Source organism: Ranitomeya variabilis, chromosome 2 (genome assembly GCF_051348905.1).
Source record: "Ranitomeya variabilis isolate aRanVar5 chromosome 2, aRanVar5.hap1, whole genome shotgun sequence".
In the NCBI taxonomy this organism is placed as follows: domain Eukaryota; kingdom Metazoa; phylum Chordata; class Amphibia; order Anura; family Dendrobatidae; genus Ranitomeya; species Ranitomeya variabilis.
The window spans coordinates 415,072,169-415,097,921 of record NC_135233.1 but is presented as its reverse complement, the minus strand read 5'-3'; the positions used below and the strand labels follow the sequence as shown (position 1 = coordinate 415,097,921).

The 25,753-nt window shown below is 44.8% G+C and overlaps 1 protein-coding gene across 2 annotated transcripts in view; it reads left to right on the top strand.

The window, feature by feature from the left end:
* LOC143806308 (protein Shroom4-like) overlaps positions 1–25,753 on the top strand; it is a 471,342-nt gene that overhangs the window by 201,428 nt on the left and 244,161 nt on the right. For both annotated transcript variants that reach the window (XM_077286552.1, XM_077286551.1), the window contains one exon: positions 3,531–3,598. In XM_077286552.1, coding sequence (XP_077142667.1) covers positions 3,531–3,598 — 68 coding nt within the window. The remainder of the gene's footprint in view (positions 1–3,530; positions 3,599–25,753) is intronic.

The following is a 25,753-nucleotide window of genomic DNA, read 5'->3' as shown; positions in this document are numbered from 1 at the left end:
TTCCCCTTCCCCCCCCTTCCTTCTCTTTCCTTGCCTGATTCTATTATGTACATTATACTAAATAATTTACCTTTTATTTTAGGTATATTAGCGCTTGCACTTTGGTTCCTTAACTATTGGACGCTTCACCTTGACAATCATCTGAGACGATGATGGACTGAGAGGGAACATCATCTTTATTAGGAAAAGACATATGAGAAGGTTTCGGCACTATGAAGTCTTCTATAACAGGACTCTCTTATGGACGTTGTACTAACCTTGGCCTTGCTGTTCCGTATCATTACTTTCAATATTTTTTACTTTTAGGGTGTCTAGCATTTATGACTTCACTGATATATACGTATTAACAAATAATTTCCCCACCTTCCCCCTCCCCCTTCCCCCCCCTTCACACTCTTGTTCAATATATTATTCTAGATGTGGTAGCACATCTAGCATCTATGACTTCACTGATATATACGTATTAACAAATAATTTCCCCACCTCCCCCCTCCCCCTTCCCCCCCTTTTACACTCCTGTTAACATATTATTTAGATGTGGTAGCACATTGTAGCTCATTGTAAATACATCATTGTAAATACACACCTGTACTTTGTATCTCCCCACCTTTACTGTAGATTGTGAGCTCTCACGCAGTCATATTTTGTTTTATTCTGCTTTATTACTGTATTGTTAACATTGTTACCTATGACTGTTGTGTTTGAAACTGTTAAACTGTAAAGCGCTGTGGAATATGTTGGCGCTATATAAATAAAGATTATTATTATTATTATTATTATTATCTTGACAAACTTTATTCCCTTCCCTTAATTATATTTATTCACTTCCCCCTCTTTTTTACATAGCATATTGCATTTACACCATGCACCTTTTTTACCCCCGCCTTCTTCACGCATTCCCAATGTTACCTTTACAAGACCAGGTCTGTTTCTTTTTGCCAGTACCCTTCCTTTCATCTATGTCATTTAAATATATCACAATACATGCCTCATAGACTTTATATATTTTATCTCTCCTGACATGGTTCTTTCCATGGCAGCATCCTATATATGTGTTCACCACAATGTCCCTTGTTCTCTACACTTATTCACTTTCCTTCCCATATTTACTCTTATTACCTTTTGTATTCTTTATTTAATGCAAAGTGTACCATATATATCCCCTATCACTTTTAGTACTAGCATATGCACTTGGATTCCAGGCGGCAATGGCTTTAAATTTTATTCTACTATTTTACTTTAATGAGTAATAATTATACTAGTATCTCTCCAGTGTATATAACCTTACACTTTCCCCTTCTTCCAACAGTATCCCTTCGTAACTTCTTCTTTATTACCATCATCAGTGTTAGCCTATTCTTCTCCTCGGTTTTCGCTATATTCCGCCCTCTCATCTGGGTTCTCCTAATACCTCCCACCTTCCGAATGTCCGATTGTCACCGACTGCGCAAGTGCTAGCCTATTCCCAGAGTGTCCTGTGATTTCTTACCGCACACGCGCAAGTTCCGTTTGCCCCCTCTGTCTTTCGACAGCGCCGAAACCATGTGACCACAGTGCGTGCCACTGCGGGTCACGGTGCGCATGTCCGAAAGTCCTTTAGTAAGTGGGACGGCTCTGTATGCGTGCGCACTCTTGAACTTCACAGCGACACTTCCGGGTTCATCCTCTGGGCATACCGCTTAAATAACTCCTGATACCCTCCAAAACTTGTCCTGCCCCAACAGAAGAAGCATTAGCGAAACGGCGCTCGTCGGGCTTCGGGATATCAGCTTAGGTGCTCCGACTCTGAGGCTCGGCCACATCTCTTGATTCCTACCCACATTTCAGGTAATTTGCCTTTACCATATAATTCCCTTCCTTATTCTTCGGTACTTTTTGTCATATGTAGCTTCTACTTTCCGGTACATTAGCAGCCTGGTGTTGCACTTTCTGGACATATGATCTTCTTGGTGCCCTCTCTTTCAGAGATTGTTACCTCTTAGGGATTTTTTCACATATACATGGTACTATGTTGGTGTAGTTTCGTTTAATACTGGCTGTGCCCTTCTTATTTACCAATATAATCCCTATTTTTGCTTTGCATATTTGGCCTTTGGTTAACTTATTTATATTAATTGCTGGGTTATTCACCGTATATACCATATTATATTTTCCAATGTATAACCGCCATTCTTTGCACTGCATACAAGGGTATTGGTTAATGTATTAACACCCTTATGTCGGATTCTGTACTTTGCTAATTACCCTATTGTTTGTCCTGGTGGTATTTTTCCCCCTCTTATTTTAATTCACTTTTGTCTAAACTTGTTTTAATATTTATCAATAAAATTTACCTTTTTATATCTATGTTCTTACTTCACTTCTTTTCTCCTATGGCATTCCATAGTAGAATATGCTGGGTTTTTTTTAGAAAAAAAGCAATGTATGAACATAGATAAAGTACTCCTTTTTAAGGTTTTTAACAAAGGAACAGGGCTCATAGAGTAATAATTCAAGGCAGGCTAAAGACATGTCCCAGAGATTCCTGTGAGTAATGCCCCCTTGATAAGAAACCTAAAAATCAGAACAAAATTAAAAGACCAATATCTCTGAAACCAAGTGGTGGATTTAAAAAAAAAAAAATGGAATACTTAGGGAAGCAGCAAGAATAAAACAAGAGCTCAATTATAAAGTGCTGTAGGGTATCCACGAAGTGGAAGTGCGACCCTAGCCGCTTTGGAATAGCGCTCTTCAAAAGCGACGAAGGTCGTACTTTCACTTGGCGGCTAACATGCATATGTCTACTCACTTAACGGCAATCAGGTGCTGTCGAAGGTGTGGATTTAGGGACCGAAACAATAAATATTGTTTTGAATTGCCATTAAAGCTTTTGTTCGCTCACTGCTATATTGAGTGTAGTGTCTCTTTCTCTATTGTTAGATTTGTTTTTAGATTTGAGATCTATAAGGGGGTCAATGATTGGACCCTCAGTATCAAAGAGAGCCAATGTCTCCGCTCATTAAATGAGCCGTGAGCTCCATGCATTATGTAATGATCCTTCTCCTGCACTTGACTCAAATTTATGAAGGGACTGAGCTGCTTTATTAGCCAAGCTGACCATTCCTAGCATTGTACAGTGTGAGCAGTCCGGAATCACTGACCTCATATTGATAAACTAATGGTGTCCTTACTTATCAGTATATGCCTGTAAAAATGAAAATCACTTATTTCCACCTACACTTGTTTCAGTGTAATCAGATAATAAATTTAGCACATATATTGTTGATTAATGTATTAGTTACTGGCTGTAGACAAAGTCTCAGAATTTCTGACAGCGGTGCACTCCACTCCATGACACTGGCAGGCAAAGTGCAGCTATTGAAGGATCTATTGAGATGGTGTACAAAGCATTCATCTGCTGATCCCTTACTCATAAACTGTCATATAATCATGAAAGATGAACCCTTCTGGTTTTAGTCAGGAAAGGCTTATTAAATGACTCAATTTCCTTTCTTGTTTTTCTCCATCATACCATGGAATGTTGAAAACAGGAAGCACCATTGAAGGAGAGTAACCAGCGTCATGTGGACTTCAGCGAAAAGAGCAGCCAGTCTATGAGGTGAGACATCTGCATGCTGAAAGACCACTCTGATCTATAATCCCTTCATATAATTTACATCTCTATAAATTACTAACGAAAAATTACGAAAACCGTCATTTGTTTTGTTACTGTTCATCATTAAAGCTCATTGTGATTTTTACTCTCCCAGGTCACAGATAGTTAGATCCATTTACTAGCTAGACCAGCCATGGTGGTTTAGGGTTGTGCTCCTAGTTTGTAGCATCATTAGGTTTTCTGGGCCAGAGCTGGGGCCTAAATGCTAGGACCGACAGATCCACTCAGGGTGGACACTGACTGTAAAAGATCCGTGGGCCGGACTTGTGTTCCCCCTCCATATACACGGCACATTTACAGTTGGTACACATACATAAAACATGCACATCTAATGCACTACTCTCGCATTATGCATGGTATACCTGGTACACATGTACAGATGTATAGTAAGCATGTATAGATGACATGTGCAGACAATCAAAATTTGGATCTGTTAATTTATTCATAATTGTAATGGTCAAAACTTTTTGCTACGTAATCTTAGTTATATAAGATTTGTTTTTTTATCAGACCAACTGTATTTTTTATGTGGACGAAAAGAAGGGTTGATCCATCTTCAAGGATTTTTTGCAATAAATGTATTAGATAGGAGAACTTGCAAAAAATATGTACAAAATCAGTAAAAGTACAGCATAGCAGCTATGGATCAACCCCTCTTTTCGTCCACATGTGATTTTATCTTGTCCTATGGATCTCATGCCTCCAACCTCCTAGGGCAGGGCCAGACTGGGACTAAAATTCAGCCCTGGCATTTGAAGGTACACAGGCCCACTTGTCACATGGTGACTGTATAATATCTTTGTATACAAAAAAGGTTGCACTCTATCGTGCCAAAGCATGTCTAATATGAAATACATGAAATATGAATAGCAAAATGGCTTTTGAACATTAGGAAAATATTTAAGAGATGCTTTGCACAGAATTTGATTTAATCAAATAGTGTGAGCCCATCAACCATTGTCAAGGTGGTCTCATTAAACTGATGGGTCACTGACCTCCCTGTCCAAATGTGAACACTTACCGAAGGCCAATGTCTGTATGCCTGGGTGAATGTGGACACCTCTGTTCAGCAAAGCCTACATATGGGTTGGCCGGAACCAAGTGTGATGAGATGTAATTAAAAACCACATAGTGACGGGAGGAGTGCTCAGTCAGTAAGCTAACATAGAAATGACAGAAAAAAGACTGGCACATCCAAACTAGTGTGAATAGGTGCACACCAGGAGCAGCTACCTCCATACACAAATATACAAAAAAGGTTGCACTCTATCGTGCCAAAGCACCTATTCACACTAGTTTGGATGTGCCAGTCTTTTTTCTGTCATTTCTATGTTAGCTTACTGACTGAGCACTCCTCACGTCACCATGTGGTTTTTAATTATGTGGCGCCCCTAGGGGTATTTGCCACAAATATAGTTATTGACACAAAATACAAATATTAAAATAGCAAGACTGCACTACCATCTCCGGCCAGAAGGGGGAGCTCCAGAGACTCCCCTTGATCTATTCTGGTCTGAGAAAAAGATTGGCAGTTGGGTTGAGGAGCTGAAAGTGAGAGGTCGTATAACTGGACTCCTAACAGCCCTATGACGGATTATAGGCCCGTATTATCCATAGTAGGAAAAGAGGAATAGAGAAAAAGGACATTGTGAGAACCGGGTAGCAATAACCTCTACCCAGAATAGGCGCAGAGACGGATACCGGATCCGTGGCTATATTCATTATACATAATACAGCAACCGGAAGGAAGTGAGGTGATATCAGCTTCACCAGAGTAAGACGCAGCAACAGACACAGAGTTCAGCGGTTCTCCCAGAGGGGGTAAGCCGACAAAAAAAGGACTCGGGTTGTCCGTCGAACCAGAGTACAGAAGAGACAGATTGGGTCGGCAGCCAGTTCACAAACAGCAGCAGGGCCATACAGAAACTGCGCATAATAAGAGGTGGAAATCCTGACAGGGTCAAAGTAATTCAGAGTTCTTAAACAGACTCCGATGACAGTATTGGTTGCAAATCCCTTTTTTGTTGAAGTAAACTGGTTAAACGTTTCAGCGCCTCAGTCTTTCGTTTGGACAATAGCCATCGATCCGGGATCGGGGTCATCACAGCTGAGAGGACCTGCTGCTGATCAAGTAAGTGTCTGTTCCTTCATGATATCCCTTACATTGTGCATCGCCTGAGGCCACAGCACCGGGTCAAGCCACTAGTGACATCCCCCTCAAGAGACGGACCTCATTGATCTGGTGCTGGGTACCTCGGTCTCCCGGGTGTCACAACTGGCGTCACGAACAGGATTGGGCCAGCCCGTACATCGGGTATTGTGTGCCGTAATTGGAGTCTGAAACTGTGAAAATTTGGATGAAAAATCTTGGAAATTGACTTTGTTAAAGAAAATCCCGTTCCCCATTGAAAACTATTGAAAGTGACTTTTCTCCATTGGTTATAATGGGGTAAAAATGGCCGCCATCCCCTGATGTAATCATCTCATAACCGTTAGGCACAAAACTGTTAATCGAGCTACGTCATTACCCAAGCCCCAGTCTAACTGAAAAACTTCAAAATCCATCATCACAGAGCGTGCGGCAGTTAGAGTCAGCAGGGGGCGTGTCATTGTCATCCTGCTGCACAGAGGAACGAATCTACATTATCTAGATGGAAGCTGGGACCGGAAGGGTCTGGATTAACTAAGAGGGTACAGTATGTCGCAGCACGGAGACGCCGCAGCACCCGGCGACGCTAATGCAGCTGAAAGACAGAGTGTCGATAGAGAGCCTGGCAGCGCAGCAGTGCAAGGAGTGGCGCCCATCATGCCGGTGTTGATGCCATATACCCCGGGTGGCCCGTGGCTTCCAATGTACGAAGGTGAACCTAATACCCTTGACGGTTTCAGGGAAAAGATGCTGGCTCATTTTGATATGTTCCCCGTGGGTGAAGCTCAGCGTGTTAGTCTCCTGATGATGCAGTTAAGTGGCCATGCTAAGCGAGAAGTCACAGCATGGGCAACTGATCTAAAAGGTACTGTTGAACACATATTTGCTGGATTAAAAGCTACATTTGAAACCACTACCAGCAGCAAAGCTAAAGTACGATTCTTTAATTGCAAACAAAAAGCTAATGAGGGCGTGAGAGATTTTGCCTTAAACCTGCAGGAAGCCCTTAAATCACTTACACTGGCTGAACCCATTTTTAACACAGGAGCCGATAAACTGCTAAGAGATCAATTTATTGAGGGACTCTACACCCCTTCTCACCGGGGGCATGTGAGCATGCTTGTTTTTAAGAACCCTGAATTGACATTTGCCCAATTAAAGGAGAGCGCTATACGTCTCCAGCTGGCAGAGGCACCTCGGGATCAGGATCTCACACAACCCATGGCAGATGCACTTCAGCAACGGGGAATGCCAGTGACATCAGCTACGTCCGGTGCCAGTGCTAAGTCCCTGGGGCCCATTACTAATGAATCCCTTCAGCAAAAGCTTGACTCTTTAACTGATGTTGTTGCTTCAATGGCTAAAACCATGCAGGAGATGAGAGAACCCAAGATGGAGTTGGAAAACCGTAGAGAGGATGTTCCATGGATGAGGTCCCGGAGATACCCGACATGGAGAGGACGACCCCGTGACCGCTACCAACCGGATGGACAGCCCATTTGCCGCCGTTGCCAGCAGCAATGGCCACTTTGCACGAAATTGTGATTTAAACGGGAATCCCCTGGGAATGCGGGCCGCTTCGCAGGAATGAATTTTCAAGGCCCAACACCCTGGCACGACAGGTACATCGGAGGACGACCCATCATCCCTATCGTGCTGGACGGAATTCCCCTCAACGCTTTGCTGGATACAGGTTCCCAGATTTCATCTATACCATATATCCTTTATAAGAGGTACTGGGCTGAGATAGATATTGATAAAGGACCCTCTGATGTTGAACTAGATATATGGGCCAGTAATGGTAAGTTGGTACCGAAACTAGGATTCATGGAGATGACCATAAAGATTGGTAAAGCAGAATTGAAGAAACAGGGTATAATTGTCGTTGATGTTGACCGACAGAACTGTGAACTAACTGTATTGATAGGAATGAATGTGTTAGAGAACTGCTTTTCCGAAGTTATTTCTGTCTTACAACAAATTGCTGAAACTACCCGATCCTGCCAGCAGAGAGTTCTCCAGAGGGAAATAAAAGTATTAATGTTAAGGCAACAGATAGAAGTTGCAGGTGGAGAAATCGGCAGTGTGAGGGTGAGTGATCCTACGTCTATTGTAATCCCACCAAAAACAGAAATGCTGGTATGGTGTAGAGCAGCCATTGGTACTAAAGGACGAGACTATCAAGCCTTAATAGAACCAGCGTACACCGACAGCAGGCCCACTATACTCACGGCACGAGGGGTGGTCGAGGTACACCGGGGACGGGTGCCGGTACGACTTTTGAACTGTGGAGAGGAAGAGGTCACTTTGCCAAGGTACGCTACAGTGGCAAAGTTATATACTGTTGACAACAATGCCATCACAACCGTTGAGCCCTTAGAATCGACCTGTCAGGTGGAAAATAACGGCTCAGATGGAGAATCGGAGGATTGGTGCCAACAGCTAGACGTGGGTGTAGATTCAACACCTACCCATCAAAGACAAGGGGTGTATAGATTAGTGACGGAATATGAACAGGTCTTCAGTAAACACCCATTGGACTTCGGACGGATAGAAGGGGTGGAACATACAATCCCCACCGGTGACCATCCCCCGATAAAAGAAAGATATAGACCCATACCGCCCGCTCACTATCAATGCGCGAAGGACATGCTGAGAGAGATGAAACAGGCCGGGGTAATAAGAGATAGTTGTAGCCCTTGGGCGGCCCCTCTGGTGATTGTCAAAAAAAAGGACGGAACCATGAGAATGTGCGTAGACTACCGGCGGATTAATAACATCATCCATAAAGACGCCTATCCCTTGCCTAGGATAGAAGAGTCCTTGACTGCTTTGAAATCTGCTAATTATTTTTCCACCTTAGACTTAACAAGCGGGTATTGGCAAGTCCCTGTGGCTGAGAGAGATAAGGAAAAAACGGCATTCACCACACCAATGGGTCTAAGCGAATTTAATCGCATGCCGTTCGGACTCTGCAACGCATCCGGTACTTTCCAGCGACTGATGGAATGTTGCCTCGGACACAAGAACTTTGAGACCGTCCTCCTGTACCTAGATGATGTGATCGTCTACTCAAAGACTTACGAACAGCACTTAACAGACCTGACAGAGGTGTTCGAAGCCTTATCCAAGTATGGTATGAAAATCAAACCATCCAAATGTCACCTTCTCAAGCCAAAGGTACAATACTTAGGGCACATCGTGAGTTCGGAGGGAGTTGCACCGGATCCCGAGAAAATAACTGCCATAAGGGATTGGCCAAGACCTACCAACGCAAAAGAAATGAGGCAATTCTTGGGATTAGTGGGTTACTATCGTAGATTTATAAAAGGATTTACCAAATTGGCAGCGCCCTTGCAAGATACTTTGATAGGGCAGACGAAGAAACCTTCAAACCGAAACCCTCCTTTTCAGTGGAACGACGAAAGAGAAGACTCCTTTGAACAACTAAAAAAGGCACTAACCGGAGAAGAAGTTCTGGCGTACCCGGATTACCATCAACCTTTCATCCTCTACACCGATGCCAGTAATGTGGGATTGGGAGCGGTGCTGTCACAAAAGCAAGAAGGTCGGGAGAAAGTCATCGCCTTTGCAAGTAGAAAACTCCGGCCTACTGAAAGAAATTTTGAAAATTATAGTTCCTTCAAATTGGAGCTACTGGCAGTAGTTTGGGCTGTGACTGAACGTTTCAAACACTATTTGACCGGTGCAGAATTTATTGTCTATACTGACAACAATCCATTGACCCACCTAGACACGGCTAAATTAGGTGCGTTAGAACAGCGATGGATAGCCCGGTTATCTAATTACAACTTCGTGATCAAGTATCGAGCAGGTCGCAAGAATGGAAATGCCGATGCCCTGTCCCGGATGCCACACTTGAGAGATGTAGAAGAAGAAACGGGGGAGCTTGAAGAAATTGAACTACCAGCCTTTCATCAGCCCAAGGCAAAACATCGTCAGTCAAATACCTATCAGAAACAACAAGAAGTGAATTTTAATCCGTTAGCACACCATAGATGGGCTGACTGTTGTGGATTCTGTTGGTGGGCTCCCTCTGGTGGTTACTGCTTGTACTGGGTGACTTTGGTGGGTTGCGGCCTTTGGTTTCCACCTGTCCATCAGAGGCTGGGTGTTTCCTATTTTACCTGGCCTTTCTGTCATTTCCCTTGCCGGCTATCAATGTGTTCAGATGTGCTCTGTTTGGTTCCTGCCTACCTGCTCCCAGATCTTTCAGGATAAGCTAAGTGCTGATTTTCAGTTGTTTGGTTTTTGGTCCAGCTTGCTTAGAATGTCTCTATGCTAGCTGGTTGCTCTAGTGGACTGAGGTTCTCCCCATGTGCCATGAGTTGGCACATGGGTTCTTGTAATCTCAGGATGGTTTTTTTTTGATTAGGGTTTTTTGCTGACCGCTCAGTCCCCTTTTGTATCATTCTGCTTTCTAGTTTTCAGCGGGCCTCTATTTGCTAAAGCTATATACATCATCTCTATGTGTGTGCCTTCCTCTCATTTCACCGTCAATACATGTGGGGGGCAACTATACCTTTGGGGTTAATTCCTCTGGAGGCAAGTGAGGTCTTGTTTTCTCTGCAGTACTAGTTAGCTCTTAGGCTGGTGCGTGGCGTCTAGAACCAACGTAGGAACGCTCCCTGGCTATCTCTAGTTGCGTTTGTCAGGCGTAGGGCAGCGGTCAGCCCAGGTTCCATCACCCTAGAGCTCGTCCGATATTTGTTATACTTTGCTTGTCCTGTGCTATCCCTAGCCATTGGGGATTCATGACAGTATAGCCGGCCCACAAAGTGTTAATTGTTTGGGCTGAAGCAGGAGGAAAAGAAGTGTTCAAGGAAAATTTTTTTTTTTTTTTTCCTTCAGAGTTTTGCTGCCTAGCCCTTAATTGCTGTCTAGCTGCTTCTTACCTCCTCTTAACCCTTGAATGGCTCTGATCTTAGCTGTTTATCATGGATGTCCAGAGTTTGGCTTCCAGCCTGAGTAATCTCGCGGCAAAGGTTCAAAACATACAGGATTTCGTTGTTCACACTCCCATGTCTGAACCTAGAATTCCTATTCCAGAGTTTTTTTCTGGAGATAGATCTACCTTCCTGAATTTCAGGAACAATTGTAAATTGTTTCTCTCTTTGAAATCTCGCTCCTCTGGAGACCCTGCTCAGCAGGTCAAGATTGTTATATCGTTCCTACGGGGCGACCCTCAGAATTGGGCATTTGCATTGGCACCAGGGGATCCTGCGTTGCTCAGTGTGGATGCGTTTTTTCTGGCATTGGGATTGCTCTATGAGGAACCTAACCTAGAGATTCAGGCTGAAAAGGCTTTATTAGCCCTCTCTCAGGGGCATGATGAAGCGGAAATATATTGTCAGAAATTTCGGAAATGGTCGGTGCTTACTCAGTGGAATGAGTGCGCCCTGGCTGCAAACTTCAGAAATGGTCTTTCTGAGGCCATTAAGGATGTTATGGTGGGGTTCCCTGCGCCTACAGGTCTGAATGAGTCTATGGCTATGGCCATTCAGATTGATCGGCGTTTACGGGAGCGCAAACCCGTGCACCAGTTGGCGGTGTCTTCTGAACAGGCACCTGAGACTATGCAATGTGATAGAATTCAGTCCAGAAGTGAACGGCAAAATTATAGGCGGAAAAATGGTTTGTGTTTTTATTGTCGTGATTCAGCTCATGTTATATCAGCATGCTCTAAACGCACAAAAAGGGTTGATAAATCTTTTGCCATTGATACTCTGCAGTCTAAGTTCATTTTGTCTGTGACTCTGATTTTTTCACTGTCTTTCATTTCCGTCGATGCCTATGTGGATTCAGGCGCTGCCCTGAGTCTTATGGATTGGTCATTTGCTAAACGCTGCGGTTTTAGTCTAGAGCCTCTGGAAGTTCCTATTCCTCTGAAGGGAATTGATTCTACACCATTGGCTATGAATAAACCGCAGTATTGGACACAAGTGACCATGCGCATGACTCCCGTTCATCAGGAGGTGATTCGCTTCCTTGTACTGTATAATTTACATGATGTACTAGTGCTTGGTCTGCCATGGTTACAAACTCATAATCCTGTCCTGGACTGGAAAACAATGTCTGTGCTAAGCTGGGGATGTCAGGGGGTTCATGATGATGCACCTCCGATTTCTATCGCTTCATCGACTCCTTCGGAGATCCCTGCGTTTTTGTCAGATTATAAGGATGTTTTTGAGGAGCCTAAGCTCAATTCGCTCCCTCCTCATAGAGAGTGTGACTGTGCTATAGAATTGATTCCTGGCAGTAAGTTCCCTAAGGGTCGTTTATTTAATCTGTCACTGCCAGAGCATACTGCTATGCGGAATTATATTAAGGAGTCCTTGGAAAAGGGACATATTCGTCCATCTTCGTCCCCTCTGGGAGCAGGTTTTTTTTTTGTGGCAAAAAAAGATGGTTCCCTGAGGCCTTGTATAGATTATCGCCTTCTGAATAAGATTACAGTCAAATACCAGTATCCATTGCCATTATTTACTGATTTGTTTGCTCGCATTAAGGGGGCTAGGTGGTTCACTAAAATAGATCTTCGTGGTGCGTATAATCTGGTGCGGATAAAACAGGGTGATGAGTGGAAAACCGCATTTAATACGCCTGAGGGCCATTTTGAGTATTTGGTAATGCCTTTTGGACTCTCCAATGCTCCGTCAGTCTTTCAGTCCTTTATGCACAATATTTTCCGTGAATATCTGGATAAGTTTATGATTGTGTATTTGGATGATATTTTGGTGTTTTCTGATGACTGGGAGTCTCATGTTCTACAGGTCAGGAAGGTGTTTCAGGTTTTGCGGGCCAATTCTCTGTTTGTGAAGGGCTCAAAGTGTCTCTTCGGAGTCCAGAAGATTTCTTTTTTGGGGTACATTTTTTCTCCTTCTACTATTGAGATGGATCCCGTTAAGGTTCAGGCTATTTGTGACTGGACACAGCCTACATCTGTTAAGAGCCTTCAGAAGTTCTTGGGGTTTGCTAATTTTTATCGTCGGTTCATTGCTAATTTTTCCAGTATTGTTAAACCTTTGACTGATTTGACTAAAAAGGGTGCTGATGTTGCTGATTGGTCTCCTGCGGCCGTGGAGGCCTTTCGGGAACTTAAGCGCCGGTTTTCTTCTGCTCCTGTGTTGTGTCAACCAGATGTTTCACTTCCTTTTCAGGTGGAGGTTGATGCTTCCGAGATTGGAGCGGGGGCGGTTTTGTCACAGAGAAGTTCTAATGGCTCGGTGACGAAGCCATGTGCTTTCTTCTCTAGAAAATTCTCGCCCGCCGAGCGCAATTATGATGTGGGTAATCGGGAGCTTTTGGCCATGAAGTGGGCATTTGAGGAGTGGCGTCATTGGCTTGAGGGTGCTAAACATCGCGTGGTGGTCTTGACTGATCACAAGAATCTCATTTACCTTGAGTCTGCCAGGCGTTTGAATCCTAGACAGGCTCGTTGGTCATTATTTTTTTCTCGTTTCAATTTCGTGGTTTCATACCTGCCAGGTTCAAAGAATGTGAAGGCAGATGCTCTTTCCAGGAGTTTTGTGCCTGATTCCCCTGGAGACACTGGGCCTGCTGGTATCCTTAGGGATGGGGTAATATTGTCCGCCGTATCCCCAGACTTGCGACGTGCATTGCAGGAGTTTCAGGTGGATAAACCGGATCGTTGTCCACCAGAAAGACTGTTTGTTCCGGATGATTGGACCAGTAGAGTCATCTCCGAGGTCCATTCTTCTGTGTTGGCTGGTCATCCTGGAATATTTGGTACAAGAGATTTGGTGGCCAGGTCTTTTTGGTGGCCTTCCTTGTCTAGGGATGTGCGTACCTTTGTGCAGTCTTGTGAAGTGTGTGCTCGAGCTAAGCCTTGCTGTTCACGGGCTAGTGGGTTGTTGTTATCTTTGCCCATCCCGAAGAGGCCTTGGACGCACATTTCCATGGATTTTATTTCTGATCTCCCGGTTTCACAGAAAATGTCCGTTATCTGGGTTGTGTGTGACCGCTTTTCTAAGATGGTTCATTTGGTGCCCTTGCCTAAGTTACCCTCCTCCTCTGAGTTGGTTCCTTTGTTTTTTCAGAACGTGGTTCGTTTGCATGGGATTCCGGAGAATATCGTTTCTGACAGGGGATCCCAGTTTGTGTCTAGATTTTGGCGGACGTTTTGTGCCAAGATGGGCATTGATTTGTCTTTCTCGTCTGCATTCCATCCTCAGACGAATGGCCAGACGGAGCGAACTAATCAGACCTTGGAAACTTATTTGAGGTGTTTTGTTTCTGCTGATCAGGATGACTGGGTTGCTTTTTTGCCACTGGCCGAATTTGCTCTTAATAATCGGGCTAGTTCTGCCACGTTGGTCTCTCCTTTTTTTTGTAATTCGGGGTTTCATCCTCGTTTTTCCTCTGGTCAGGGGGAATCTTCGGATTGTCCTGGAGTGGACGTGGTGGTGGACAGGCTACATCAGATTTGGAATCAGGTGGTGGACAATTTGAAGTTATCTCAGGAGAAGACTCAGCAGTTTGCTAATCGCCGTCGCCGCGTGGGTCCCCGACTTCTTGTTGGGGACTTGGTGTGGTTGTCTTCTCGTTTTGTCCCTATGAAGGTCTCTTCTCCTAAGTTCAAGCCTCGGTTCATCGGTCCTTATAGGATCTCGGAGATTCTTAACCCTGTATCTTTTCGTTTGGATCTCCCAGCATCGTTTGCTATTCATAATGTGTTCCATCGGTCGTTGTTGCGGAGGTATGAGGTGCCCGTTGTTCCTTCGGTCGAGCCTCCTGCTCCGGTGCTGGTGGAGGGAGAATTGGAGTATGTTGTTGAAAAGATCTTGGATTCTCGTGTTTCCAGACGCAAACTCCAGTATTTGGTTAAGTGGAAGGGTTATGGTCAGGAGGATAATTCCTGGGTGGTCGCCTCCGATGTTCACGCGACTGATTTGGTCCGCGCCTTCCATAGAGCTCACCCTGATCGCCCTGGGGGTTCTCGTGAGGGTTCGGTGACCCCTCCTCAAGGGGGGGTACTGTTGTGGATTCTGTTGGTGGGCTCCCTCTGGTGATTACTGCTGGTACTGTGTGACTTTGGTGGGTTGCGGCCTTTGGTTTCCACCTGTCCATCAGAGGCTGGGTGTTTCCTATTTTACCTGGCCTTTCTGTCATTTCCCTTGCCGGCTATCAATGTGTTCAGATGTGCTCTGTTTGGTTCCTGCCTACCTGCTCCCAGATCTTTCAGGATAAGCTAAGTGCTGATTTTCAGTTGTTTGGTTTTTGGTCCAGCTTGCTTAGAATGTCTCTATGCTAGCTGGTTGCTCTAGTGGACTGAGGTTCTCCCCATGTGCCATGAGTTGGCACATGGGTTCTTGTAATCTCAGGATGGTTTTTTTTTATTAGGGTTTTTTGCTGACCGCTCAGTCCCCTTTTGTATCATTCTGCTTTCTAGTTTTCAGCGGGCCTCTATTTGCTAAAGCTATATACATCATCTCTATGTGTGTGCCTTCCTCTCATTTCACCGTCAATACATGTGGGGGGCAACTATACCTTTGGGGTTAATTCCTCTGGAGGCAAGTGAGGTCTTGTTTTCTCTGCAGTACTAGTTAGCTCTTAGGCTGGTGCGTGGCGTCTAGAACCAACGTAGGAACGCTCCCTGGCTATCTCTAGTTGCGTTTGTCAGGCGTAGGGCAGCGGTCAGCCCAGGTTCCATCACCCTAGAGCTCGTCCGATATTTGTTATACTTTGCTTGTCCTGTGCTATCCCTAGCCATTGGGGATTCATGACAGCTGACACCCAAGATAGCAATCTGGCTGTGAAGATAGTGAAGGAACTATTGACTGAGCAAAGTGCATATCCCGATGAGGATGCCCCAGAAGAGACGCATCAACTCTGGAAAGAGAGAGGCAAAATGTTCCTGTATCAAGGGAAACTCTGTATAAGATACACCAATCCGAAAACACATGAATTGGTTTGGCAGATTATCGTGCCTAAACAAGATGTGAGGATGGTCCTCGAGGCTTACCACAATGGTGCTGGTCACTTTGGTTGGAAAAAGCTAGAAGTACTTCTGAGAGAAAGATTTTATTGGGTCGGGATGAGAAAATCAATCGAACAGTGGTGTAGAAACTGTGGCCCGTGCAACCTCAGAAGGAACGATCAAAAGAGCCAAAGAGCACCACTGCAGCCCATAATCACCAAACAATCACTTGAACTGGTAGCCATGGACCACGTGAAGTTGACACCGAGCCGGTCCGGTTACGTCTATGCCTTGACCATCGTGGACCATTATTCGCGCTTCTTGGTAGTAGTACCTGTAAGAGATCTGACTGCAAAAACAGCAGCCAAAGCGTTCCAAACGTACTTTTGTAGACCCCATGGATATCCGGAACAGGTTCTCACTGACCAGGGTACAGCCTTTGAATCAGAGATCTTCAGAGAATTCTGTAATATGTATGGTTGCAAAAAGATCCGGACGACGGCCTATCATCCGCAAACAAACGGCTTATGTGAGAAGATGAACCATATTGTGATAGACCTACTAAAGACTTTACCTGAAACGGAAAGGAATCAATGGCCAGAGAAATTGCCTGACTTGGTGGATCTGTATAATCATGTCCCGGTGAGCTCTACCAACTGCACCCCAGCTTATCTTATGCGTGCAAGACCCGGCCAATTACCAATCGATCTAGAAATGGGAATTCTGAAACCAGACGCAGAAGTTCAAGACGCCAATTGGGATGTCGTACGGCAAAAGCAGTATCGCCAAGTGCAAGAGAGTGTGGAAAGAAGCCTCAAGCAAACCAGAGAAAGACAAGAGCGAACTTTCAACCAGAATGCTCTAGCAACTCCATTAAGACCGGGTGACCAAGTACTCAAGAGGAATCGTCGAACCAATAAACTGGATAATCAATGGGAAGCCGTACCCTACACAGTTTTACCAACAAGAATGGATAATCCTAAAATGTGCCTCATTAGCAAAAATGGAGGTTTAACATCTGTACTAGTGTCAAGAGACAATCTTAAATTATGTCCGGAAACGTTGAAAGAGCCAGAAGTTGTCCAGCCAGAATCAGAAGTTATTCAACCTATACAGGTTCAACCAGTAAAGGAAAAAGAGGAGGAAATGTATCACACCTGTATAGGAGACTTTCCCAAAACCCTACTAACATACCATGGTGCAGTAGTGGTTCCCATGGTGGCCTTTTATCCAACACTGAACCCAATATTAGAAGTCCCAAGACAGGAAGAGGCTGACCCCGTACTACAAGAGGTTCCAGGTCAGGAAGAACATATTCCTGATCAGAGTGATCCCATTCACGGTGGACTTGCCAACCCCATAGTGGTGGAATTATCTTTAGCAGAGAGGGCAGATACTATATCCGCAGTAGACAGTAGTACACCACATAAAGAGACACCGCTATTACGTAGATCCCAGCGTAGTACCCAGGGTCAATTACCGGCCAGGTATGCCGATTACCAACTATAAGACTATAGTCATTGTTATCGTTCTGTAACGTTTAAGCCCAGTACCTACACAGACTTACCTGTATGAACTTCTTGCATATTCTTGAACTTTTTATCAGCCCGGAAACACTAAATCAAAGCTGGAAAGACTGCTTTGTGAACTTTGCTTCCTAGTACCTTCAAGGATAGAACTGTATTAATGGACGCTATTTGAAGCTACTTTTTACAGAATTCCATCTTTTTTTTTTGTTTCTTTGAGTGGTTTTTGTAACTTTTCATTTTTAAGACTCTGTATATATCAATTGTTATTCCAAAATTTTATCGTCCCACAGTCCCGGAGTACTGTTCTTAACTAAGGGGGAATGTGGCGCCCCTAGGGGTATTTGCCACAAATATAGTTATTGACACAAAATACAAATATTAAAATAGCAAGACTGCACTACCATCTCCGGCCAGAAGGGGGAGCTCCAGAGACTCCCCTTGATCTATTCTGGTCTGAGAAAAAGATTGGCAGTTGGGTTGAGGAGCTGAAAGTGAGAGGTCGTATAACTGGACTCCTAACAGCCCTATGACGGATTATAGGCCCGTATTATCCATAGTAGGAAAAGAGGAATAGAGAAAAAGGACATTGTGAGAACCGGGTAGCAATAACCTCTACCCAGAATAGGCGCAGAGATGGATACCGGATCCGTGGCTATATTCATTATGCATAATACAGCAACCGGAAGGAAGTGAGGTGATATCAGCTTCACCAGGGTAAGACGCAGCAACAGACACAGAGTTCAGCGGTACTCCCAGAGGGGGTAAGCCGACAAAAAAAGGACTCGGGTTGTCCGTCGAACCAGAGTACAGAAGAGACAGATTGGGTCGGCAGCCAGTTCACAAACAGCAGCAGGGCCATACAGAAACTGCGCATAATAAGAGGTGGAAATCCTGACAGGGTCAAAGTAATTCAGAGTTCTTAAACAGACTCCGGTGACAGTATTGGTTGCAAATCCCTTTTTTGTTGAAGTAAACTGGTTAAACGTTTCAGCGCCTCAGTCTTTCGTTTGGACAATAGCCATCGATCCGGGATCGGGGTCATCACAGCTGAGAGGACCTGCTGCTGATCAAGTAAGTCTCTGTTCCTTCATGATATCCCTTACATTGTGTATCGCCTGAGGCCACAGCATCGGGTCAAGCCACTAGTGACATCCCCCTCAAGAGACGGACCTCATTGATCTGGTGCTGGGTACCTCGGTCTCCCGGGCGTCACAACTACATCTCATCACACTTGGTTCCGGCCAACCCATATGTAGGCTTTGCTGAACAGAGGTGTCCACATTCACCCAGGCACACAGACATTGGCCTTCGGAAAGTGTTCACATTTGGACAGGGAGGTCAGGGACCCATCAGTTTAATGAGACCACCTTGACGATGTATAATATCTTTGTACACTTGTAGGTTACAAGAAGTGAGGGGAGTGTAACACGACTATATAACATATAATTACAGCTGTATCCAGCATTAGAGCTCGGTCCTATTTATGGCTTTTAGTTGCAGTACCAAGAAAAACCGCTAGTTTAGCTACATAACTGGATCTCGTAGATAATTAAGGGATTGAGACGCCCAAAGGCTATGGAACTTCATTCTGATGCTCCATATACTTTGCCTACAGCCACTTTTGGTTCTGCTTGTCAACACGAGACCCGGTGACTCTGAAGAGCGGTAGCATCAGTGTCTCAGTAACGTCAGCACTCTTCAGGTATTCCGGGTCTTGCGCTGAGCTCGGCGACTGTGAAGAGTGGTACTGTTACTACCGTCACCGCTCTTCAGAGTCGCTGGGTCTCACCAGGTCTGGGCTAGTAGTGGGGGTGTCTGATAGACACCTCTCCATTACTTACAACAGGGATTAATGGCAGCTGACATTACGCAGCTGACCCTAAAAACCATTAGGGTATGTGCACACGTTGTATATTTGCCTGTGGAATTTTATGTGCAGATTCTTCCTCTCTTGGCAGAAAACGTAGGTAAAAATCCATGCGTTTTTGATGCGTTTTTGTGCGGATTTTCATGCAGATTTGTATGCGTTTTTGAAAGCTAAATAAAGATCTATTATTGAACAAAAAAAAAAGAATGGTGATGTCATTTCTTGTCCAACCTCTTCATTTACATACTCCATTGAAGAATGTTTACACACACAGACCGATAGATCTATATATAAATGATAGATAGATCTATAGATAGATAGATGAGATATAGATGATAGATAGATTGATAGATAGATCTATCTATAGACAGATAATACCAAGCCCGATGTTTAGTAATAAACATAATAAAATGGTACATAAAGAGTTAAATAAAGACACACACACACACACACACAAAATCTGCGTTTGGCTGGGGTCACACTTGTGAGAAACTCGAGTATCGCACCTCAATACCCAGCACTGCCGCCGGCACTCGGACCGGAGCGTTGAGCTGCATAGAAATTGATAGTAAAATGTCAGGTGCACGACTATAGCAAAAATATATAAATATTATATTGTTCAGGGTGCTACAAAATGCATGGAAAGTGCATCACAGGAAAAAAGAAAAAAGGCCAACGCATAAATATGTGCACACCTACTACATGTCAAAAAGAAGAATATAAACTTTTTTGTAACAAGGACACATGAACAAATTTAAAACCCAATTAAAAACATGGTGAGAACACCCTTCCCCATGTGGGGATGCCAAGGTAATGCAATACCCTATGCGGTGCTCTAAACCTAGACAAGCCAGTATACAACAAAGATAGTACAAAAATCAAGGCCACTAACATGCATAAAAAGTATGTAGCAATCTCTATACGTATGACATATAAATACACATGTAACTAAACCATCATCCTAATGTCAAGGTGATAGGACAAAGATGGGCGTCCCCAAAATTGTCTTGAATATCTGATCAAAAAGAAGCATGTGGTGCAAGACAATAGCTAGGTAAGCTAGGTCCCTGTTGGAGTAGCCAGACTCGGGAACAGACAAAGCCTGAAAATGTGCACAGATTGAAATCCAGGATGCACAGGGCTCCAAAATGACAAGGAGCCAGAATGCGAGGGGCAGCGATATGCGTGGGATCTTCCCACACCCTTTCCCTCGCATTCTGACTGGGAGTCCCACACCATCTAATACACACAGCACCATATTATATACACGTATCTATAATATAAATATACACAGCACCTTACTATATGCTATATACACAAGTCCTCGCTATATGCTTAGAGGAAACCTGTCAGCAGGATTGTGCACAGAAACCTACACACACTATCAGGTCGGCACTGATTACAATGATACCTGGGGTGAAGGAATCCATTTTGTGCTTGTTGTTTAATCTTTATTTTCAGTTTTGAGTTAATGATATGCTCGTGCAGGCCTGAAGGGGGGGTCTTCATGTGGTGCTCTGATTAGATATTCATCAGTATGGCTTCTGACAGGTCATTGATCCCTCACTAATCCCCTTTCCTATTTTACATAATGAATATTGAGATATATATATATATATATATATATATATATATATATATATACAGTACAGACCAAAAGTTTGGACACACCTTCTCATTTAAAGATTTTTCAGTATTTTCATGACTATGAAAATTGTAAATTCACACTGAAGGCATCAAAACTATGAATTAACACATGTGGAATTATATACTTAACAAAAAAGTGTGAAACAACTGAAAATATGTCTTATATTCTAGGTTCTTCAAAGTAGCCACCTTTTGCTTTGATGACTGCTTTGCACACTCTTGGCATTCTCTTGATGAGCTTCAAGAGGTATTCACCGGAAATGGTTTTCATTTCACAGGTGTGCCCTGTCAGGTTTAATAAGTGGGATTTCTTGCCTTATAAATGGGGTTGGGACCATCAGTTGTGTTGAGCAGAAGTTTGGGCGATACACAACTGATAGTCCTACTGAATGGACTGTTAGAATTTGTATTATGGCAAGAAAAAGGCAGCTAAGTAAAGAAAAACGAGTGGTTATTATTACTTTAAGAAATAAAGGTCAGTCAGTCCGAAAAATTGGGAAAACTTTGAAAGTGTCCCCAAGTGCAGATGCAAAAACCATCAAGCTCACATGAGGACCGCCCCAGGAAAGGAAGACCAAGAAGTCACCTCTGCTTCTGAGGATAAGTTTATCCGAGTCACCAGCCTCAGAAATCACAGGTTAACAGCAGCTCAGATTAGAAACCAGGTCAATGCCACACAGAGTTCTAGCAGCAGACACATCTCTACAACAACTGTTAAGAGGAGACTTTGTGCAGCAGGCCTTCATGGTAAAATAGCTGCTAGGAAACCACTGCTAAGGACAGGCAACAAGCAGAAGATACTTGTTTGGGCTAAAGAACACAAGGAATGGACATTAGACCAGTGGAAATCTGTGCTTTGGTCTGATGAGTCCAAATTTGAGATCTTTGGTTCCAACCACCGTGTCTTTGTGCGACACAGAAAAGGTGAACGAATGGGCTCTACATGCCTGGTTCCCACCGTGAAGCATGGAGGAGGAAATGTGATGGTGTGAGGGTGCTTTGCTGGTGACACTGTTGGGGATTTATTCAAAATTGAAGGCATACTGAACCAGCATGGCTACCACAGCATCTTGCAGCGGCATGCTATTCCATCCGGTTTGCGTTTAGTTGGACCATGATTTATTTTTCAACAGGACAATGACCCCAAACACACCTCCAGGCTGTGTAAGGGCTATTTGACCAAGAATGAGAGTGATGGGGTGCTAACGTCAGATGACCTGGCCTCCACAGTCACCAGACCTGAACACAATCGAGATGGTTTGGGGTGAACTGGGCCAGAGAGTGAAGGCAAAAGGGCCAACAAGTGCTAAGCATCTCTGGGAACTTCTTCAAGATTGTTGGAAGACCATTTCCGGTGACTACCTCTTGAAGCTCATCAAGAGAATGCCAATAGTATGCAAAGCAGTCATCAAAGCAAAAGGTGGCTACTTTGAAGAACCTAGAATATAAGACATATTTTCAGTTGTTTCACACTTTTTTGTTAAGCATATAATTCCACATGTGTTAGTTCATAGCTTTGATGCCTTCGGTGTGAATTTACAATTTTCATAGTCATGAAAATACAGAAAAATCTTTAAATGAGAAGATGTGTCCAAACTTTTGGTCTGTACTGTATATATATATATATGTATATATATATATATATATATATATATATATATATATATATATATACATCTTGGGGGGAAAATCTCTTTCTGCAGTCAGGTGCCAGCCAGGATAATCACATATAATGTGCATATAATTAATTTGTTTGATGTAATCCTGAAATTCATAAAAAAAAAAAAAATCTGTTTGAAAATGGCGCCCGCCGCACCTCCACTGTAGCCGCTATCAGTGTATATAGAGGTGATCCAATAGCTGCTACTGCGCAGGCTCCGGCGGTGCTTTTTGTCAGATCACCAATAGCTGCTACTGCACAGGCACGGCTGGCGCCATTTTCAAATGGATTTTTATTTATTTATTTATTTATTTATTTTTTTTAGGAATTTCAGGATAACCTTAAACAAATGAATTATATACACATAACATATACGATCAGGCTGCAGCGCGGGGGATACCGCCGGCACCGATTTGACACTGTGTGTGTAGGTTACTCAGCACAATCCTGCTGACAGGTTCCCTTTAATTATGCCGTTTACATCACACGGAACACGTCGGGGCGACGTGTATCTGCCACATGGGACACGCCGGGGCCGACATGTATACACATCGGACACGCCAGGGCCGACATGTATACACCACATGGGACATGCTGAGGCGGACGTGTACCCACCACACGGGACACGCCGGGGCCGACATGTATACACCACACGGGACACCCTGAGGCGGACATTTACCCACCACATGGGACATGCAGGGGCTGACATGTATACACCACACGGGACACGCTGAGGCGGACATGTACCCACCACACGGGACATGCCGGGCCGACATGTACACACCACATGGGACATGCTGAGGTGGACATGTACCCACCACACGGGACACGCCAGGGCCGACATGTATACACCACACGGGACACGCTGAGGCGGACATGTTCCCACCACACGGGACATGGCGGGGCCGATATGTTTACACCACACAGGACACGCTGAGGCGGACATGTACCCACCACACGGGACATGCCGGGCCGACATGTACACACCACATGGGACATGCTGAGGCGGACATGTACCCACCACACGGGACACGCCAGGGCCGACATGTATACACCACACGGGACACGCTGAGGCGGACATGTAACCACCACACTGGACATGCTGAGGCCGATGAGTACCGCCAAATGGGACATACCGGGGTCGACGAATACCCGCCAAACGGGACACACCAGGGCTGACGTGTACCCACCACACGGGACACGCAGACGTGTGTTCGCCACATGGGATACGCCAGGGCTGACGTGTACCCACCACACGGGACACGCCAGGGCCAACGTGTATCCGCCACTCAGGATATGCTGGGGCAGATATATATATATATATATATATATATATATATATATATATATTACATATGTGATATTTGAAAGTGAAATTATGGGCTGCCTACACATACACATATATATGAAAACACACATGCACGTTCACCCACACTGCAAAACACAAGCACACATTGGAAAATACACACACATGCACACTCTCACACACATTGCAAAACACAAACACGCATGTTCACACACATTGCAAAAGACACACACACATTGGAAAATACACACAAAAGCACACTCGCACACATACATATAAGTCGCCCGCCAGGGCCTTGGGGTACCCGGTACCAGGTCCGGTGTTCATAGGGGATGTCACGGTGGCTGCGACCTGGTCCGTGGCCCTGGGCCTCAATGTTAAAGGGGAAAATGTTCAAAGTTTGTCGTGACGCCACCTGTAGGGTTTGGTCAGTATTGGGGACCGACGCTGCATTAAAGGGGTCCCCTGGGGGATGTTGTGGCAGCACAGATATTACACTTCCCACAGGTGAAGCGGGTCCCCAGGGGTCCTATGGTGTAGGGCGTGGATGGTATAGTCAGTGAATAAATGAGAGGAGACTAGTTGTAAGTCTTTACCTGGTTTACTGCGGATGACAAACCACAGTCCAGGGCACTGGCAACAGGTGAATTAGGAGTCCAGGCAGTCCAGAGACAAGTGGAATCCCCTTGGCAGGTCAGGTAGAAGCCTTCCACGCTGCGCTTGCAGTAACTGAGGTCCCTGCTGCCACTAAGTGTTCTCCGCAAAGTCCTAATATGTTTCCCTGTCCTGGGACAGGAACCTGTATGGTAGGCTGCTTGAGCCGTGCTTACTGGGGGTCTTTCCTTGGAGACTCCAGGCTCCAAGGTGCTGCTGTACCACAGGTGAATATGGGCAAAGTCCATGTAATCCTCGGCCCTCCGGTTCTGCTCTGTCTTATAGTTCCACAAAAACCTCGGGCTCCCGGTATCCGGATTCTGCACACCGACTCCCTGGAGGCCTTTCTCGTAGCCTCCTGGAGTCCTGTGTCTCCATTGCGCTCCGTCCCTGTTTGTCCTCGCACACAGACTTTCTGTACAGACTAAACTGACTCCTCCTCCAAACCAGGATCCTTATTCAGGGACGCTGCCCTAAAACAGGGTTTTGAGTTCCCCCTCCTGGCCTGAATTTGGAAGGTGTTGTGTGTGTGATAACCTGCCAAAGGGAATCTCACATGTCTCCAGGCATAGCACTACCCTCCCCGAGAGGAAGGCAGCACTGCTGTGGTACCCTAACTCCTGGGTTGCCACACATACATGCTCACACACACTGCAAAACACACTCACACACTGGAAAAGATGCACACAAAAGCAAGCTCACACACATAAGAAAACACACATACTGTAACCTGCAGTTCTCTCATCTTGTCCTGCTGTCCTGTGCTGCTGCTCTGCACGCTGATGCTCCTCCCCCTCCAGGTCCTGGCAGATCAGTCAGATTCAGAGATCTGCACACTAAAGAGGAGGATGCTGCGTGCGATGTAAGTAACGCAGTCTCCTCTTTTTTCAGTTGTGTGCCAGAAGCTGCTCTCTCACCACTGCGTGCACATCGCTGAGGCTGGCCATGGCTCCAGCTACATGTGCACGCTGCTTGTCCCGCACTCTCCCCTGTCATGCTGCACCACTAGGTCCCTGAAAAATTAAAGGGGCCGGCAGCTGGAAAACGGACTGGCGGCAGGGGCTGACTGGCACGTTTCAGCCTGGGGGGCAATCACAAGGCAATGGCCCTTGAGTTGCAGTCGCCTACCTTTGCCCTATTATCGCTGGCTGCTGCATTAAAGCAACAGAGATAACAGGCTTTAAAAACAGGCTTGTACATAGATATATAAATAGAATGGAGCTTGCTGCATAGATATGGGAGCTGAACTAAGCTTACTGCCTACATAGATACTGCAACAGAAGCAAGCAGACTACATACACACGAGAAGGATGGATAACTACATA